Below are 19163 nucleotides of genomic sequence, written 5' to 3' on the forward strand. Positions count from 1 at the left end.
TAAACCGCTAATAGCGCTAATCCACTAATCCGCTAATAGGGTTGCTTCGCAAGACGAAAAAACCGCTAGACGAAGAGACTCGCGGAACGGATTATTTTCGTCTTGCGAGGCACCACTGTAGTCACTTGATTCCACATTGGGGATCTTTAGCATTGCTGAGACACTGCTTTTCTGCACTGAACTGGAAGTGTAATTAAAACTGGTTCAAGTGGTACTTAATATAACGTGATATTATCCAATAACGTCCTTTGCCATGGCCAAGAGCTTATTCTCAAGTAAGTCCCATTCTGCAAAGGTCCCCTGTAAGGTTAATTAGTAGCTTCCATCTTGCAGCTTCTGCCTCCTTTATTGGTTGGGTGTTTTCCCCTCTCAGTGAGATGCTGCGTCTCTTTATGGTATGCACAGTTTAGCATTACATGCATGGGCCTCCGGTTTAGGAGCTCCTCCTCCTCCTCCGGCACACCCATAGGACATTCTCAGTTATATCTCATAGTTATTAGCATTAACTATGTTTTACAGATGCAAGCTAACCTCAGATTGTGGTTAATGATCCCTAGCTTGTTTCGCACAAGAAGCAATAACCAAAGTTCCTGTTTTCCTTCTCGTGGCAGTACTAGAGGAGGTGAGGGCTGTTACCAGATGTATTGCTAAATGTAAATAACTTGACTTGACAAGTAGACAGACAGATAGGGCACTCATAGAATCACCGAATTGCAGACTTGGAAGGGACCATGAGAGTCATATAGTCCAACCCCCTGCAATGCAGGAATCTTTTGCCCAACATGGGGCTCGAGGCCATGACCCTGAGATTAAGAGTCTCATGCTCTACCAGCTGGACACAAAGCAGTAAAAGCTGCAAGAGGTGCAAGGGGCAGCTTTTAATGAAAGATAACAGCAGCCTTTAACCGCTTGGTGCTGCAGAAATCAGACCTGAACAAACGACACTGGACTGCAATGATTTAGTCTCTAGTGTAAGTGAATAAAGGATAGCAATGTGAGGAAGGGCTATTGCAAAAGCAAGACTCTCTGGCAATGGTGGGGCCTTGCAGCCGAGATCTTGCAAGCACATCAGGTTGGCACGAAGGAAACATTAGAATCTAATGATGTACTCATTTGGAAAAATAAGCTTAATTCAACAGAAAGTGCTTTCTGCTTCCTCGGCTATTCTATCCACTGCATACCTTTGCAGAATAGGAAATCAGTTTTTCATATCATTCTGGAGTGGATGCCCTTGGAATCTTAAACCCTGAAATTCTGGCACTGCAAAGTGGAACATGGGAAACTGCTTTACACATAATCAGACCACTGGTCCATCTAGCTCAGTATAGTCTACACTGATTGGCAGCAGGTCCACATGGTTCTAATGGAGATCTTTTACCTGGAGATGCTGGGGACTGAATCTGGAAACTTTTACATGCAAAGCATCTTCTCTACCACTGGGATATGGCCACTACCCTATATTATAAGCCTATAGAGTTTCTCCCTCCCCTTCCTTCGCACCTTCTCTCACACACCTATATATAGATGTATTAAATCCAAGCATCAAGCAAAGAAAACTATTCGTTGGTTATCCACTTAAAGCCTTTCACTTAATAGCCTTTGGTACACAAAATCAGACAAACTTATTAATCCTGTCACCCTGTTCAAACATATGGCTTTTCATTGAGGGAGTAATGAAATAAATCTGCAGACGTTTTCATATTGATAAACAATAGATTTGAAGGGAGGAAAATAAACCCTGCTTTCTTTAATTTTGGAACGGTGCTTAGATGTGTCACATAAGTAGCATCACAGAACGAGGCATGTGTTCTTCCCAAACTGGACCTGCCTTTGTGGTTTTTGCAAATGCCAGTGTTCAAAATGAATGCATTTGCTGGACTCAAAAGTGCTTCTTGTGCAAGCGGAAGGCACTCCCATGTGAACCGGTGTGTGTGTGTGTGTGTGTGTGTGTGTTCCTTGACTCTTCCTTCCAGCTACAGCCCTGAATGTCACATCACCTCATAGGATCACAGACCTTCAGAAGGGGCTCAGAAGAAAAGCACCCAAGACTACAGCATGAAGTAAATTGGTGGGGCCACCTCAATCCATGAACAGAAATCTGCTCCAAGCTTCCTCCTTCCTTCCTTTTTTGACAAACCACTGCCAATTCATGGAAAGGTTAATTAATTTGAAGGTTTTTAATCAATCCACCTAACTGATTAGTCAAGTAAACACTGCGGCCCTGGAATTTATGACTTGGTACAAGCTATAAACATCCTGTGGGATAAACTAAGCAAAATGGCACCAGCTTTCCCACACAGCAGTCTGTGATTGCCTTTGTCTGAAAGAAATTAATCTTAAGGAACTAACGTCCTCCAGAGCTGCTTCTCAGCACTGCAGCAGAGTTACTAACTGCTGAGCTTTATGTACTGTGTATTATTGGAATCGCTTTCTATTTTTGTCCCTAATAATTATGAAGATGAGAGCAAATGCTCTCTCTGCATCCCTGCAGTTTAATGGCAATCAAAACCATATGCAAAGATTCAAAGCACCCGTTTTGGTGCGCAGGACTTTTTTCTTTTTAAGCCCCAGCAGATTCTCCTGCTGCTGTTCCTCAGAAGCGGCATTGCACTCGAGGATATCTGCAATACTGCTGTGCTTTTGATGGGGGCACAAAACGTGGTAAATGGCACAGGGAGGTGCTACTTTGGGAAAGGGAGCTGAGCACAGAGAGTGTAGTCTGACTCACTGCACTGACCCCACCTGCACTCTACGTTTAAAGCAGTATCATATCACTTTAAACAATCATGGCCTAACCCAAAGAATCCTGGGAACTGTAGTTGGTTAAATGTGCTGAGAGTTGTTAGCAGAACCTCTATTTCCCCCACAGAGCCAAAGTGCCCAGAGTTCCCTGTGACTGATTGTTAAGCCACTCTGAAAATTGTAGCTCTGTGAGGGGAACTCTCAGTGCCCTTAACAAACTTTACTTCCCAGGATTCTTTGGGGGGAAGCTATGGCTCTGCAAAGAGCTTTAAATGGGTAGCGCAGACAGAGACTAATACTCAGAGCAGACTCATTGAAATCAGTGGATGTAAGTAATTTGTTGGGACTAATTTGATTTCCATGAGCTGGGCACCACCCGCAGTTCTCAGGATCCGGTCCACATCTTGTAAAGGAAGTCTGCATCGCTGATGAACAGCTCTTTCGATTAAAAATAGTCCAAACAATATATCTCTGAACGTTAAACTGCAGGTCAGTTTAGATTCAGCACTTTGCAGCATTATTCTTCCATGGCAATAAGGATGTGGCACCACTTCCCTGCTCTGATGTGACTGAACTACAGCTCCCATCAGCCCTAGCAAATATGGCCAATGGCCAAGGATTGTGGGAGGCTGTTAACATGTGGAGGGTTCCCCAAGTCCACTAGCCCACTAGCAACGCAGTCTTTCTCTGTTAAGCAATTTTCACCGTCTCCTTGGTGCAGCATCCTTTGGTACAATAGAGTTTTCCTTAATACAAGCAATTTCTTTCCCCACCTGCTTTTACTTCTACTGGTGCCCTAGTTAGTCTTCCTCAAGACAAATACATTTCAAGGGAGACAGCATTAGCTTAGAATATGAGATAAGAGACAGAACAGCACAATCTATCTCCCTAAGGTACCAGGGACCATTACAATGAGAAAATACATCGGAATGGTTGGTGTGCATCATTGGTCTTAACGTATACATAGTTCCACATCCTTTGGCATATATCTTGTTTAAAGGAAACTCAAAAGGCAAAGTGGAGAGTTCAAAACAACATCATGAGCACAAAATATAAATTTTTCGTTGGGGTGGGGGTAGGAGTTTGTTTATAAAATCACAAACGCACGTTAGTGTGGAAGGCCTCTTTTTAAAAAACTCCAAATATTTTTGATGACAGGGATACTCCACCTCGCAGTTTCATGTTTCTTTGCCGTTAGATGATATCAACCCAAATCTGAGATTTTTCTACCACCAGGTGGCAATAAATAATGGCACCTACGAATCGTATGTGAAAATACACACTGCATACTTTGATAAGGAAGTCCACCTTTTGCTCCCTTTTCTGGACCACCTCATTATCACCACCATGTGAAACCTCGCCATTTCACATGATCTATAAAGGCTATGCAGACATAAAAGGAGGAAGGCGAAGGGACTCGCTAAACCATTTCACAATGATGAGATCTTACTCAGCAAGCTGGCAATGTAAAGTCATGTTCAAGCTCCAAAGCTTGAAAGGAGCCCAGTTCATGTACTTCCACTTTCTGTACTCTGGTGTCCTCCAGATATTTTGGACTACAACTCCCATGAGCCCCAGTCAGTACAATGTTGCTGGCTGAGGCTGATGGGAATTGTAGTCTAAGATGCCTGGAGGGCAGGGCACCAGGCTGTGGAAACCTAAAGTGTTTCCTACGGTTGTGGGTCCTCTTGTAATAAAAGTGTTGGAACTCTTTCTCTCCCTGATTTCCACACCACCACACACGCATAGGGACCACAATCACACCACACATTGAAAGCACTATGAGACCACTTTAGGCAGTCATGGCTTTCCCCCAGAGAATCATGGGAGCTGTTTGTTAAGATCTGCTAGGAGCCCCCTAACAGAGCTACAATTCCCAGTATTACCTGTGAAAAGGGATTACTGGCTAAATCCCTCTGAGAATTGCAGTTCTGTGAAGGAAATAAGGGTCTCTGAAAATGCTCAGGCACCCTTACTCCCAGAATTATTTGGGGGAAGTCATAACTCTTCAAAGCTTCGTAGTGTTTTCAGTGTATCGTATGAATGCAGTCAGTGTAATGTTAACATGCAGGTTCATTCACGTGAACGCCTGATTGACATGATTCTTCCCCTTTAAAAGGGGGCCTTCGATTTGTTCATTCACATGTGAAGCCCCTGTGTCAGATACTATTTGACATGTGGAGGGAGAATTTGCCCAGGAATAAACACCATGTAAAAAAGTTCCAACAACCAGGTAAGTATATGAACTGGGCTTAACATATGACTTAGTTTTCTATTAATGTCTCTTTTCTTTCTTTCTTTTTTAATATAACAAAAGTCAATTTGAGGGGTAAAGGATGCACTGACGAAGAAGGAGGGGGAAAATAAACATTATAAACTGTACCCTTGCTGTCAAAAAGACTTCAGAGTCAGCTGCCATCTCGACATGAGGTTGCAATTCCTGTTACTATACCATTTAGAGAGGGGGGAGAACATGGTTAACGGATTGGCCCCTCAATGGAGTTCATCAAGAAAAGATTAAATGTTTCGCTTAAAACACGTTGAAGTGGGTGTTTTGTTGTGTTTGCGGGGGATATCCGGTTGACGTCTGCTTAAAAGAACCACCTCAGCTTGCTCCAAAAAGGTCTTTTTCTGATTCTGGAGACTGTGGCCTTGATATTTCGTACAACTCCTGTGGTGATTGCGAGCTTCTTCTAGAGGCTAATATCCTTAGTATCTCAGCAAGCTGTTTTTCTATGTTCGTTATTTTTGTGTTTAAAGCTTTGATGTCCTCCTTCAGCTCATGCTTCACTTCCAACATCGTGGCCTGAAGAGTCTGTTCGGGGATGGGGTAAAAGGAGTGCTTGACTTCTGCCAGGACGGGACTTCGGTCCTGAGGACTCCTCGTCTCCCCCACGTTGTCCAAGCGCAGGTCGCTTTTCGTGATGCCGCTGTCGCAAGAGTCGGTCTTCTTCAGAGTGGCTTCCCCCACCACTTTCGTCCTCTCCGGCAGCGTCTCCATGGATTCCGCCTTGGAGACTTTGTTCCAGTCTTCTCCCTTCGCGCAGGCATCTTTGAACTTTGCCCAGCCTTTGCGCTTCGGAAAGTCTCCTGCCACCTTCGCCCCTACATAATCTGAGGCTGGGGCTTGAAGTTTGGCCTGGTCAGATACCCCAGATGTTGAAGCGGACTGGTAGGTGATTGGCGTTGCGGGGCTTTCCCTGACGGTGACGATGCTAGCTTTAACCACAGTGCGCGAAGGGTGGTCTCCCAGAATGTTGCCTTTCTCCACATCCAAGTCGTCTCGGCCTCTTTCTGCAGCCAACCGGGCCTCCTTTTGCTGCCTAAATCTTTGAAAAAGCCGGCGGACTGGATGGTCAGGTGGCAAGACTAAAGGGGCTTCGTTCTTCCTTTTCATCCTCTCTTCTTCTTCTCGCTTGACGTCACTAATCTTCCGGAATACAATCTGCAACGGGGAAAAATATATCACACTAAGGGTTAGAGAACCAGAGTGGGAAAGGATATCCATTTTCGTTATTTGAACTGATAATTCTGCATGCTCAATAGCTCATGATACAGGAGCACAGGACTCTGCCTAATGCTAAGCTAGACCATTGATCCATCTTTCTTAATTTCATCTACATTGACTGGCAGCCGATCTCCAAGGGTTCAGGCAGGGGACAGTCCCAGCCCTGCCTAAAGAGGCCAGGAATTTGAACCTGGGACCTCATGCATGCATAGCAGATGCTCTGCTCCTGAGCTATGGACCTTTCCCATAAATATACATGAGCAGATTATCCCAGGCAGCTGACGTATGATTCAAAGAGGGATTTTTGTTGTTATTCAGAAGCACCTAGCATTCCACATGTGGAGACTATCTAGCACATCCTAAATGCAGTATTACAAAACAATATAATCGCTCTACAAGACAGAGGTGCTATTGCATTGAGGTGCTTGTTACATTTCAGTTTACTCCATCTCTTACACAAACTCAAAGTCAATGCAAGGATTGTGGATAGAGGTGAGAATTAATAGACTTAAACACCAGTTTCTCTAGGCTGATTGTATGGGTGGAACCACATAAATCCCCAGAGGCCTTCAAATAGCAGCCAGGCCTCTCTTTGAACACAACCCTCGCTTAGAAGGTTTGTGCATTTCTTAGATAAGAGCAGTCGGGGGAGTGGCTGGCTCTCAGCCAGTTTTCCAGGCTCTAGTACTCCACAAAAAGGCTTGCATTGAGCAAGAAAAGTGGTGGGGTGTATGGGTGTGTGTGTGTGTGTGTGTGTGTGTGTGTGTGTGTGTGTCCCCATTCCATTCATTCCTAATATCACAAGGAAACCCACCCTGTGCACTCAGATTTCCATTTCAATGGGAACATCAATTCTAGATCAGGGGTTGGGAACTTCAGACTCAGGGCCAAATGCAGCCCTCCAGGCCTCTCTGCCTGGCTCCTGGGGCTCAATCAGGCCACACCCCTCACCTGCTTTGCACCTTCCCTGAGTGTTTTTGCATGGGAGCAACGAGTCTGTGAACTCTACTAATGCCTCTTGCTTGCCTGGGTGGAGGATGGAAGGGTGTGTGTAGAAACCAAAGTAAAATCCACATTTGCTGCTGCATCTGGCTCTATGAACAGCCCTACCTGTGATGGCAGTGATGACAAAAATCAGGGTCTGAATATTGCAGCAAGATCTTTACAGATGCTGCCCTTGGCCAGGTATGACTCCTTCATTAATCCAGGCCACACAAGGTTATTCACTGTTCAGGTCCAGTTTATTTGCTACCAATGTAGATAGCGACCATAAAAAAACAAATCCTTTATGGCAGGGCTCTCTGTTCCCTATTTGAGCAGTGACATCATCAGCAGGTGCGGATGGCATGAGTCATCAGCAGGTGCCGATGGTGAGTCATCTGAGTTGTACCAATGCTTTCAATCTGTACACACACACACCCTGCTTCACAGGGGCAACTGGCCCTGGCATGAACAATCATCACATGATCTGGGCAAGGCCCACCAGGGAAACAGCCTTCCAGTAACATATGTACACTCACATCTTCATGTCCCTCAGGCCACAGATTATATTACACAGCTGCAGTTCTGCCACCCTTGCTTTACTCATCGCTGTGGACTTGCTCCCCTTCTCACCTGTTCCCTTTCCTTCTGCTACTAAACCCCCTTAATTTGTAGCACGGCTTTCCCTCAACTTCCTCCTGAAACCTCATCACCATTTATGAGCTCAAGGAGTTGGTTAACCAAGATTTCTGCTCTGAGGTAAAAAGGCTATTGAGATCTGTTGTTGTTGAAGGAAAGCCTCTTTGAAAGGGCTACCCTTGGCAGCCACTTGGGGCATAAGACCGTCAGGAGAGCCTTTTTGGATCGGGTCAATGGCTCATCTAGCCGAGCATCCCATTCTTGCAGTGGCCAACCAGATGCCCATGGAAAGCTAGCAACAGCATTCTTCCCACCTTCAATGCTCAGCAACTTGTATCCAGAGACATGGTGCCTCCGAGAGTGGGGGCAGAACCCAGTCTTCATGGCTGGTAAGGTAAGGTAAAGGTAAAGGACCCCTGTCAAAGGCGACTACGGGGTCTCACTTTCAGGTCAAGGGAGCTGACGTTTGTCCACAGACAGCTTTCCAGGTCATGTGGCCAGCATGGCTAAACCACTTCTGGCACAACGGAACACCGTGCCGGAAACCAGAACACACGGAAACGCTGTTCACCTTCCCGCCACAGTGGTACCTATTGTTGTGCTTTCGAACTGCTAGGTTGGCAGAAGCAACAGGAGCTCACCCTGTTGTGGGGATTCAAACCGCTGACCTTCCAATCAGCAAGCCCAAGAGGCTCAGTAGTTTAGATCACAGCTCCACCCACCTCCTGATTCATGGCTAGTAGCCATTGATACCTTTATCCTCCATGATTCCACCCCCATCCTCTTTTAAATACATCCAAGTCAACAAGTGATAGTGCAGCCACTTATCAGGCACATAACTAAACTCTGCCCCTCCCCACCAGGAGTTATGAACCGAGTTATGATTACTAGCTCCTCATAATTTTAGCTAAGAAATCGTTAGTACCCCAGTAAGAAATAACTTTTGTGTTATAGATGTTAATTAAAAATAACAACAAGCAGCTAAACAAATAAATAAACACATGTCAAAGTGGTATATTTATATTAAGAGAGTTATAACAGGCCCACAAAATAATGAGACGTTATGTTTCCCTGATGATGCTAATCCTACTTGGTATTCTCCTCGATGCTGGGCAGACACACAAACAAATAGCTTTGCTAATTTCTGCCGTTTAGAGAGGTAGGTGAACTTGGCAGTTAGAGCTGCCAAATGGGAAATGAGAGGTTTTTCATCTTTGCAAACACTTCGTTTCCACATCTCAACGCGAAAGCCGTGCATAAAGTAGCAATGGCATAAGAAGATCCAGCGCCAGTTCCGCTGGAAGCTGCAGGGTGACTTTGTACGTGTGGTCGGGATCTGACGGTTTCCCTCTCCACCACAGCACAGAAAGGATAAAGATTCACATCACTCTAATTTAGAGGGTTGTCTAGGTGAGGATGGGGGAGAAGTGTATGCTTCCTAAGCCAGTAAGCGAACTGAATTTTGTGACACAGTTTTCCAGTCAAAACGGTGCACAAAAATGCACCCATTAGAGGAAATAATATACAAAATGGCATTCTATGATGGAAAATGACTCACAAAATGCACACATTAGGCAAATTGCACACAAAATTGCATATGGATGAGAAATGCTCATAAAATGCATAGTTTTGTGCGTGCAGGCTTTTAAAAGACAACTTTACACACGGATGTGGGCTGGCTGAACTCAGCTTTGGTAAAATGAGAAATGTGACAGATTCATCCCTCTCTAATCCAGATGGAATACAGTGGTGCCTCGCAAGACGAAATTAATTTGTTCTGCAAGTTATTTCGCCTAGCGAATTTTTCGTCTTGCGAAGCACGGTGTTGGGAAAGTTTTGGAAAAGCTTCAAAAATCACCAAAAACCTCAAAAAAGGCTACCACACCGCGTCCTATGAGTTGCTCCTCGAAGTCAAGTCACAACTGTATTAACGGTGTTAAGAAAAAGGAAACAAACTTGCAAGACATTTTCGTCTTGCGAAGCAAGCCCATAGGGAAATTCATCTTGCGAAGCAGCTCAAAAACCGCAAAACCCTTTCGTCTAGCGAGTTTTTCGTCTTGCGAGGCATTCGTCTTGCGGGGCACCACTGGAGCAATGGTCCGAATCAGTAAAAGGCAGCTTCCTATGTTCCTACTGACAGAAAGGACTGAGATCCAACTAAGTCTCCCACTGGAAGAAGGAGTTGGTGGTCCAGTTTTGCCCATTCCCTCTCCTGCTTCCTACACTGCCTGTTACATTTTCCCAGAGGGTGCCCCAACATGGCAGAGTAGTATTCAAGGGCACAGGAAATTGTGAAAATTGCCTCAACCCCTCCCTCCAGCAGGGGCAGAGGTAGCCCAGTGACTACAATCCAGCCTTTTACAAATAACATATTCAGCCCCAAATGACTTAGGACCTCTATACTTGAAGGAGAGCCTCTCTCTGTATGTTCCTGCCCATGAGTTGAGATCTTCCAAGGAAGTTCTCCTTAATGTACCATCACTGGGAACTGTATGCTTGGCAGTGCCACGTGGATAGACATTTTCTATGGTGGAACACATAGAAGGCAAATTCATCACTGAAATTCAGATGCCTTTGTTGTCCAGGCCTTTGTTATTTGATACTGCAGATATGTTGTTTTTAATTGCATTTTCTTTGGAATATGTGTTTTAAATGGAGACTTCGTCATTTTATTGATTTTCTTGTGGCCTGTCCAGAGATCCTAGGATAAGGTGGTCTAAACATAGCCGACCTAAATAAACAAATAAACCTCCATTTAATAATTACCCCTTGTTTCTGAACTTGGGAAGTCCTTGCGTAGGCAATGGAGCTTCCTAGATCCAGCGACGCATTATCTCAACTCACCTTTCCAAATCGGTTATGCTGTTGTGTCCCAATGATGATTTATATTCACTTATGTGAACACCATCGGTGTGACCGTTGCCTTACAGAATAATGGGCAAAATGTCAAGCTGTTGCCCTGAGGTGCCTACAATTGAAAATTCAGCCCAAGGGAATGTGAGAAAAATGGTAATGGGAAGAACAGGCATGCTTTTCAGAGGTCTGGAGGACTAAGAGGTTAAGTTACGGAGAAAAGGTGGCTTGGAAGGAAGAGAGATAAACAGAATTGCATTGCATGTAAGGGTAGAATTGTTTCATAGTTTATCTTGTTGGTGTTTGGGAGTTTGATATTGTTTTATTGCATGGTTGGTTATTTTATAAAGCCCCATATAACACCAACCTCTGATATTTTAGTGACGAAGGGTGAATTACTAATGCTTTTACCAACAACAAAAATCATGGGAGACTGTTAAATGCCTGAGGGTGGTGGAAGTTTTAGAAACCGAACGTGCTTCCAGAAGAGTGTTTATTGTGTGAATGATGCTGCTGTTGTTTGCCACTGTTTCCAGCATCCACACACCCCATATCTCTACCCTTCCCAATTTAATCCAGATGTAATCTAGGCTTGCTAGAGAGGTTAAAAGCAACAAAAAAGGCTTTTATGGGTATGTTCGTAGCAAAAGGAAGAACAAAGAAACAGTGGGGTCACTCAGAAGAGAAGATGGTGAAATGCAAACAGGGGACACAGAAAGGGCTGAACTCCTCAATGCCTTCTTTGCCTCAGTCTTCTCCGATAAAGAAAACAATGCCCGACCTGAAGAATTTGGAGCAAATGATTCAGCAGAGGAAACACAGCCCAGAATAACTAAGGAGATAGTACAAGAATACTTGGCTAGTTTAGATGTATTCAAGTCTCCAGGGCCAGATGAACTGCATCCAAGAGTATTAAAAGAACTGGCAGATGTGATCTCAGAACCACTGGCAGTCATCTTTGAGAATTCCTGGAGAACAGGCGAAGTCCCGGCAGACTGGAGGAGGGCAAATGTTGTCCCTATTTTCAAAAAGGGGGAAAGAGAGGACCCAAATAATTACCGCCCAGTCAGTCTGACATCAATACCAGGGAAGATTCTGGAGCAGATCATTAAGCAAACAGTCTGTGAGCACCTAGAAAGGAATACTGTGATCACCAATAGTCAGCATGGATTTCTGAAAAATAAGTCATGTCAGACTAACCTGATCTCGTTTTTTGACAGAATTACAAGCCTGGTAGATGAAGGGAACACAGTGGATGTAGCCTACCTTGATTTCAGCAAGGCATTTGACAAGGTGCCCCATGATATTCTTGTAAAGAAGCTGGTAAAATGTGGTCTTGACTATGCTACCACTCAGTGGATTTGTAACTGGCTGACTGACCGAACCCAAAGGGTGCTCATCAATGGTTCCTCTTCATCCTGGAGAAGAGTGACTAGTGGGGTGCCACAGGGTTCTGTCTTGGGCCCGGTCTTATTCAACATCTTTATCAACGACTTGGATGATGGACTCAAGGGCATCCTGATAAAATTTGCAGATGACACCAAACTGGGAGGGGTGGCTAACACCCCAGAGGACAGGATCACACTTCAAAACGACCTTGACAGATTAGAGAACTGGGCAAAAACAAACAAGATGAATTTTAACAGGGAGAAATGTAAAGTATTGCACTTGGGCAAAAAAAATGAGAGGCACAAATACAAGATGGGGGACACCTGGCTTGAGAGCAGTACATGTGAAAAGGATCTAGGAGTCTTGGTTGACTACAAACTTGACATGAGCCAACAGTGTGACGCGGCAGCTAAAAAAGCCAATGCAATTCTGGGCTGCATCAATAGGAGTATAGCATCTAGATTAAGGGAAGTAATAGTGCCACTGTATTCTGCTCTGGTCAAACCACACCTGGAGTACTGTGTCCAGTTCTGGGCACCACAATTCAAGAAGGACACTGACAAACTGGAACGTGTCCAGAGGAGGGCAACCAAAATGGTCAAAGGCCTGGAAACGATGCCTTATGAGGAACGGCTAAGGGAGCTGGGCATGTTTAGCCTGGAGAAGAGGAGGTTAAGGGGTGTTATGATAGCCATGTTCAAATATATAAAAGGATGTCACATAGAGGAGGGAGAAAGGTTGTTTTCTGCTGCTCCAGAGAAGCGGACACGGAGCAATGGATCCAAACTACAAGAAAGAAGATTCCACCTAAACATTAGGAAGAACTTCCTGACAGTAAGAGCTGTTCGACAGTGGAATTTGCTGCCAAGGAGTGTGGTGGAGTCTCCTACTTTAGAGGTCTTTAAGCAGAGGCTTGACAACCATATGTCAGGAGTGCTCTGATGGTGTTTCCTGCTTGGCAGGGGGTTGGACTCGATGGCCCTTGTGGTCTCTTCCAACTCTATGATTCTATGATTCTATGATTCTACATTTACTGTGGAAAATTTCTGGATTTTCTCTTTCCCCCTCTGCTCCTAATGTTTGTATCTTCAAAAGAAGTGTTTTAAGTGTTTCCTATGAAAGAGAGTTGGAAATGACTGTCCTTCCTACCCCCCCCAATACTGCAAAGAGGGCACAAGGAAGAAGAAAAAGTAAAAACTGAGCAAATGAGATGATTTCAGTTCAGCTCTTTCATATATATATTTTTAAACACACATTGCACTGGGGTGCCTGGTGCAAAATGAATGTGTATTCAGCTTTCTTGTGCAGAGGTGGCAGGAGCTAAGAAATCAGAAACACTGTGAGCCACCAGGTATGCATATTAAAGCTGGCATCACAATTCTGCCTCAGCTGAAGTTCAGAGAGAATTTGGAGGCTCCTGCTCAGGTGAAATATCAGAGTCATTGAAAGGGAAGCCAAAAGAGACTTATAAGCCTAATGAAATAGCTCAGTGGGATTTCTCATGTCTCTAGTATTGATGATGAGCTAAAGGACAGCATGGCTGCCTTACTGGGTCATAGAATCATAGAACCGTATAGAAGGGACCCTGGGAATCATCTCGTCCAGCCCCCTGCAATGCAGGAATAGGCAGCTGTCCCATACGGGGATCAAACCTGCAACCTTGGCATTATCAGCACCACACTCCAATCAACTGAGCTATCCAGGCCCCCAGGGCCAGACTCACCACTGCTTCCAAATCTGATTGGTCTGACCTGGGTGTCTGGCAAGGTCTTTCCCCTCACCTCCTACTTTCCTTTCACCCAAAGATGCCAGGGACTGAACTTTGATCCTTCTGCCTGCAAAGTGTGAGGTTCTGAGCTATGCTCAAAGCTTCTGTTTTTGAGACGTATGGCATGGACATGACCATAGATAAGAACACAATAAGAGCTTGCAGGATCAGGCCAGTGGCCCACCTAGTCCAACATCCTGTTCTTGCAGTGGCCACCCAGATGCTTGGGGAAAATCCACAAGCCAGATCTGAGCACAAGAGAACTCTTCCTCTCTCCTTTCCCATCATTTCTGCCTCCAGTTGGTGAAATCCTCCTTTAAAGCCACCCTTAGTCCTGTCAATTAATTTCAGTTTGTATACTGTGTGGTACTAAAGGTAAAGGTAAAGGTACCCCTGCCCGAACGGGCCAGTCTTGACAGACTCTGGGGTTTGTGCGCCCATCTCACATCTATTGGCCGGGGGCCAGCGCTGTCCGAAGACACTTCCGGGTCACGTGGCCAGCGTGACAACGCTGCTCTGGCGAGCCAGAGCCGCACACGGAACGCCGTTTACTGTGTGGTACTAGCACTGAATAAAAGCCAATCTTTCCCCCTCGCCACACCATTTTTCGTTTTGTATCTCTATTTCATGTCCCACTATGGTGTCAGCCACACTTCTGAAAGCCTGATTCCAATTTGACAGTAAACGGTGGGTTTTCCCAGAGTAAGTAGCAGGACAAAAGGAAAACCTCTTAGAGCCCATGACTTGAAATCACGAGACAAACAAAAGCGCAGATGAACCCTCGTTTATCTTTCTTCTAAACCAAAATACCTCAAGTGCTTTAGTCTTCCTATTAGAAAAGGAATTGTTGGTTAATCCTGCCATAATTTCCCATTTCTGGGAATTTCTCAGACCCCTTTTATATGCCGATAAATAAGATACTCAGTCTATTTCATATAGCAGCTCATGATAATGAACAGAATGTCTGCTGCATTCAAAAAGCTCCCCTTTCCATCATTTGATGTTAGCGTTACCAGAAGGAAGAGTTTATAAAATTCCCCAAAGTCCATTAGTCTCACTGTCACAGGCCTCTATTCAAGAAGCTCATCTGCATTTTTATTACTCTATTTTAAATCCAGACATTAGAAAGCAAGATGGCCGAAGTAAGCAGCTACAAAACCTAGCAAAGGGCAAGTCAACCATACTTAGCATGTGGTAAGAATCCTGTGCCCACAGAAAGACAGCATTGCAAGCTCCTGCATGAATGTGCCTTCACCCCCACTCACTTGAGTACCAGGGCCAACCTTACCAAGAAATGCCTTGGCAACATGTCCTAGTTCTGAAAATTGTGTAGCAGCCCTTCATTAGTACAAGCTGGCTCCACAGATTACTTAGTTCTGCATTGTGTGAAACATTTCAGGGGAGTCACCATCTTTGTTGTGTTTGCTGCCAAAGTTTAACTTTCCAATCCTATGTTATACACGTCTACTCAGAGGTAATAAATAAATAAATAAATAAATAAATAAATAATAATAATAATAATAATAATAATAATTTTTATTTATACCCCGCCCTCCCCAGCCAAGGCTGGGCTCAGAGCGGCTTATAAGCAATAATAAAAACAAGTTGAATGATTACAACTTAAAAACAAAATTAAAATACAACATTAAAATATTGAAACATTAAAATATTTAAATGTAGCCTCATCGTAGGAGGAGAAGGAAAAGAAAAAAGAAAGAGAGGGAGGGAATCAAATCAAATGGTAAGTCCATTTAGGTTCAGTGGGGCCCAATTCCTAAACACACTTAGCATGAAACACCTTTGTGGCTCAATGGGTCAGTGTGTTCACCAAAAGGTTGGTGGTTTGAGCCCACCCAGGGATAGATGTGGGCAGAAGTCCCGCATTGCAGGGGGTTGGACTAGATGACCCTTGAGGTCCCTTCCAACTCTACAATACTTTAATTCTATGTCTGAAGGTTACCCATTGAGCTACATGGTTGGAATGGGAGTCTCAACCCACTCTAAGTATGTGTCTCTAGTCTTTATCCACTACCATTAACTTATTATGCAGACTTTTTTGAGAACAAATAATCACTATTAACTTGCCTGTGACCCTTGGAATAGGAAAAAAACTGATCTAGATGGATCAGTGGACATGATCCTACATGCATATCAGCTTCCTGATTTTCGACATGACCCATCTAATATGCTGAAACTCAACTGCAGTATTTGTATATAATGTTTCAGTTAGCAAAAACTCCTTATGCTGTTTCTCTCTGAGGTGCCAATTAACTGCTCATAATGAAGGCAAGGAAATTTAATACCAAAAAAATTGTTTATTCATCAGCGGTAGTTATGTAAAATATTACTTTGTGTCAAGCATCAACTCTAATGAATTGATGAACAGCACTGTCTTGGGCAACAAACGTTGCTTAAGCCACAAAGCCAGGCTCCACAGGAGTGAATGCAATGTCTCCTGATACATTTTGAATTGGGGAGGACGTAAACAAGATGAAACATGCTAGCCAATAAAGACAATAGGACATGAAAGTCATAGGCAGGGGAGCTAAGAAGTGAATATGCATTAGTTATCCTAAATCACGAACCACTGTACTGGCAATTCAGTGTCTGTGGAAAAACAGTGCAATAGTTCCTCTAAAAAAGAAAATTAAAAGGTCCAGTATAAAACTCCCCCTGCAACGTAGGAATCTCAGCTTAAGTATCCATGACAGATGGCCATCCAACCTCTGCTTAAAGACCTCCCAAAGGAGACGATTCCACTGTCAGGACAGTCAGTATTTCTCAGCCTGGCTGAGTGATAGGAGGATAAAAACAGCAGAGAACCATGTTGTGTGGGATCCATTCCAATCTGTTACCTCTGAGGATGTGGACAGGCTGCTTGGATGAGTGAAACCAACCACCTGTCCCCTTGATCCTTGCCCATCCTGGCTTATAAAAGGTAGCAGGGAAGGGCTGGGCGATGGGCTTTGCAGGATGCTGGATGCTTCTCTCTGTGAGGGAGACTTTCCAGACCTGCACAAAAGAGGCGGTTATCTTAAAAAACCATCTTTAGATGCGGCCAATATGGCCAGCTATTGCCCAGTCTCAAATCTTCCATTCTTGGGCAAGGTGATTGAGTGAGTGGTTACTGAACAACTCCAGTCACGCCTGGAAGAAGTGGACCATTTGGATCCCTTCCAGTTGGGATTCAGGCCTCATCATGGGACTGAAACTGCCTTGGTCGCACTGGTTGATGATCTCCGGCGGGCTAGGGATGAAGGTGAGAGCTGTTTCCTAGTTCTGCTGGATCGTCACTATCGACCATAACATCCTTCTGGACCATCTAAAGGGGCTGGGAGCTAGGGGCACTGTTATACAGTGGTTCCGCTCCTTTCTCCTGGGCTGTGCTCAGAAAGTGGTGGGGGGGATGAGTGTTCAGACCCCGGGGCTCTCACTTGTGGGGTGCCTCAGGGTTCTGTCCTCTCCCCCATGCTTTTTAACATCTATATGAAGCCACTGGGAGAGATAATCAGGGGGTTTGGACTGGGTGTCCATCAATATGCAGATGATACCCAGCTCTACCTCTCTTTCAAATCAGAACCAGTGAAGGCGGTGAAGGTCCTGTGTGAGTGTCCGGAGGCGATTGGAGGATGGATGGCGGCTAACAGATTGAGGTTGAATCCTGACAAGACAAAAGTACTGTTTTGGGGGGAACAGGAGGTGGGCGGGTCTGGAGTACTCCCTGGTCCTGAATAGGGTAACTGTGCCCCTGAAGGACCAGGTGCGCAGCCTGGCAGTCATTTTGGACTCACAGCTGTCCATGGAGGCGCAGGTCAATTCTGTGTCCAGGGCAGCTGTTTACCAGCTCCATCTGGTACGCAGGCTGAGACCCTATCTGCCTGCAGACTGTCTTGCCAGAGTGGTACATGCTCTAGTTATCTCTCGCTTGGACTACTGCAAGGTGCTCTTGTGTGGGGCTACCTTTGAAGGTGACCCAGAAACTACAACTAATCCAGAATGCGGCAGCTAGACTGGTGACTGAGAGCGGCTGCCAAGACCATATAACACCAGTCTTGAAAGACCTACACTGCCCCCTAGTACGTTTCCAAGCACAATTCAAAGTGTTGGTGCTGACCTTTAAAGCCCTAAACGGCCTTGGTCCAGTATACCTGAAGGAGTATCTCCACCCCCATCATTCTGCCCAGAGACTGAGGTCCAGTGTCGAGGGCCTTCTGGTGGTTCCCTCACTGCGAGAAGCCAAATTACAGGGAACCAGGCAGAGGGCCTTCTCGGTAGTGGCACCCGCCCTGTGGAATGCCCTCCCACCAGATGTCAAAGAGAAAAACAACTACCAGACTTTTAGAAGACATCTGAAGGCACCCCTGTTTAGGGAAGCTTTTAATGTTTAACAGACTATTGTATTTTTATATTTTGTTGGAAGCCACCCAGAGTGGCTGGGGAAACCCAACCAGATGGGTGGGAGATAAATAAATTATTATTATTATTATTATTATTATTATTATTATTATTATTATTTACAGCTGCACTTTGGTTCTCAAACTTAATCCATTCCGGAAGTCCATTCCAAAACCAAAGTGTTCCAATACCAAGGTGCGCTTTCCCATAGAAAGCAATGCAAAATAAATTAATCTGTCCCAGACTTTTAAAAACAACCCCTAAAACAGCAATTTAACATGAATTTTACTATGTAAAGAGACCATTGATCCATCAAATGAAAGCAATAAACATTGTACTGCAGTCACACAATCAATCAATCGGTAGGTGAACTAGGTTCTACACAGTTACAGATAGGTAGCCGTGTTGGTCTGCCATAGTCAAAATAAAAAAATTCCTTCCAGTAGCACCTTAAAGACCAACTAAGTTAGTTCTTGGTATGAGCTTTCGTGTGCATGCACACTTCTTAGGTTCTACACAGTCACACACAAAAAAGAGCCGCAAAAACAAAAAGGCAAAATAAATAGCAAAAACAGACAGACCTCAGCGTAACACTCAAAACTGAGCACGTTCGGCTTCCAGAAAAGTTTGCAAACCAGAACACCTACTTCCGGGTTTGCAGTGTTTGGGTTCCAAGGTGTTTAAATACCAAGGCGTTTGAGAGCTAAGGTACCACTGTATTCTGTCTTGAGTTTCCTGGAGGACTGGTGGGATATTAGAGGAATAAAACAAGGAAACATATAAAATAGTTGTTTCAAAATGGCTTGGGAAATGGATCTGGCCAGGAAGAAGCAATATGTTAAAGACAAGCACATTTTATTATGAGATTGGTGTGTGTGTGTGTGTGTG

The 19163-nt window shown here is 44.6% G+C and overlaps 1 protein-coding gene and 1 long non-coding RNA gene across 5 annotated transcripts in view; both read right to left on the reverse strand.

The window, feature by feature from the left end:
* The window catches only part of LOC309529766, a 589156-nt gene that overhangs the window by 313520 nt on the left and 256473 nt on the right, over positions 1 to 19163 (reverse strand). The gene's annotated exons all lie outside the window — the stretch shown is intronic.
* Positions 1 to 19163, reverse strand: part of KCNH1 (potassium voltage-gated channel subfamily H member 1) — a 233148-nt gene that overhangs the window by 6098 nt on the left and 207887 nt on the right. For all 4 annotated transcript variants that reach the window (XM_082217421.1, XM_082217420.1, XM_082217419.1 and 1 more), the window contains exon 11: positions 5126 to 6187. In XM_082217421.1, the coding sequence (XP_082073547.1) occupies positions 5348 to 6187 (840 nt within the window). In that variant the 3' untranslated portion in view covers positions 5126 to 5347. The remainder of the gene's footprint in view (positions 1 to 5125; positions 6188 to 19163) is intronic.

The sequence above is a fragment of the Podarcis vaucheri genome, assembly GCF_965113315.1.
Source record: "Podarcis vaucheri genome assembly, chromosome: 3".
Classification (NCBI taxonomy): Eukaryota; Metazoa; Chordata; class Lepidosauria; order Squamata; family Lacertidae; genus Podarcis; species Podarcis vaucheri.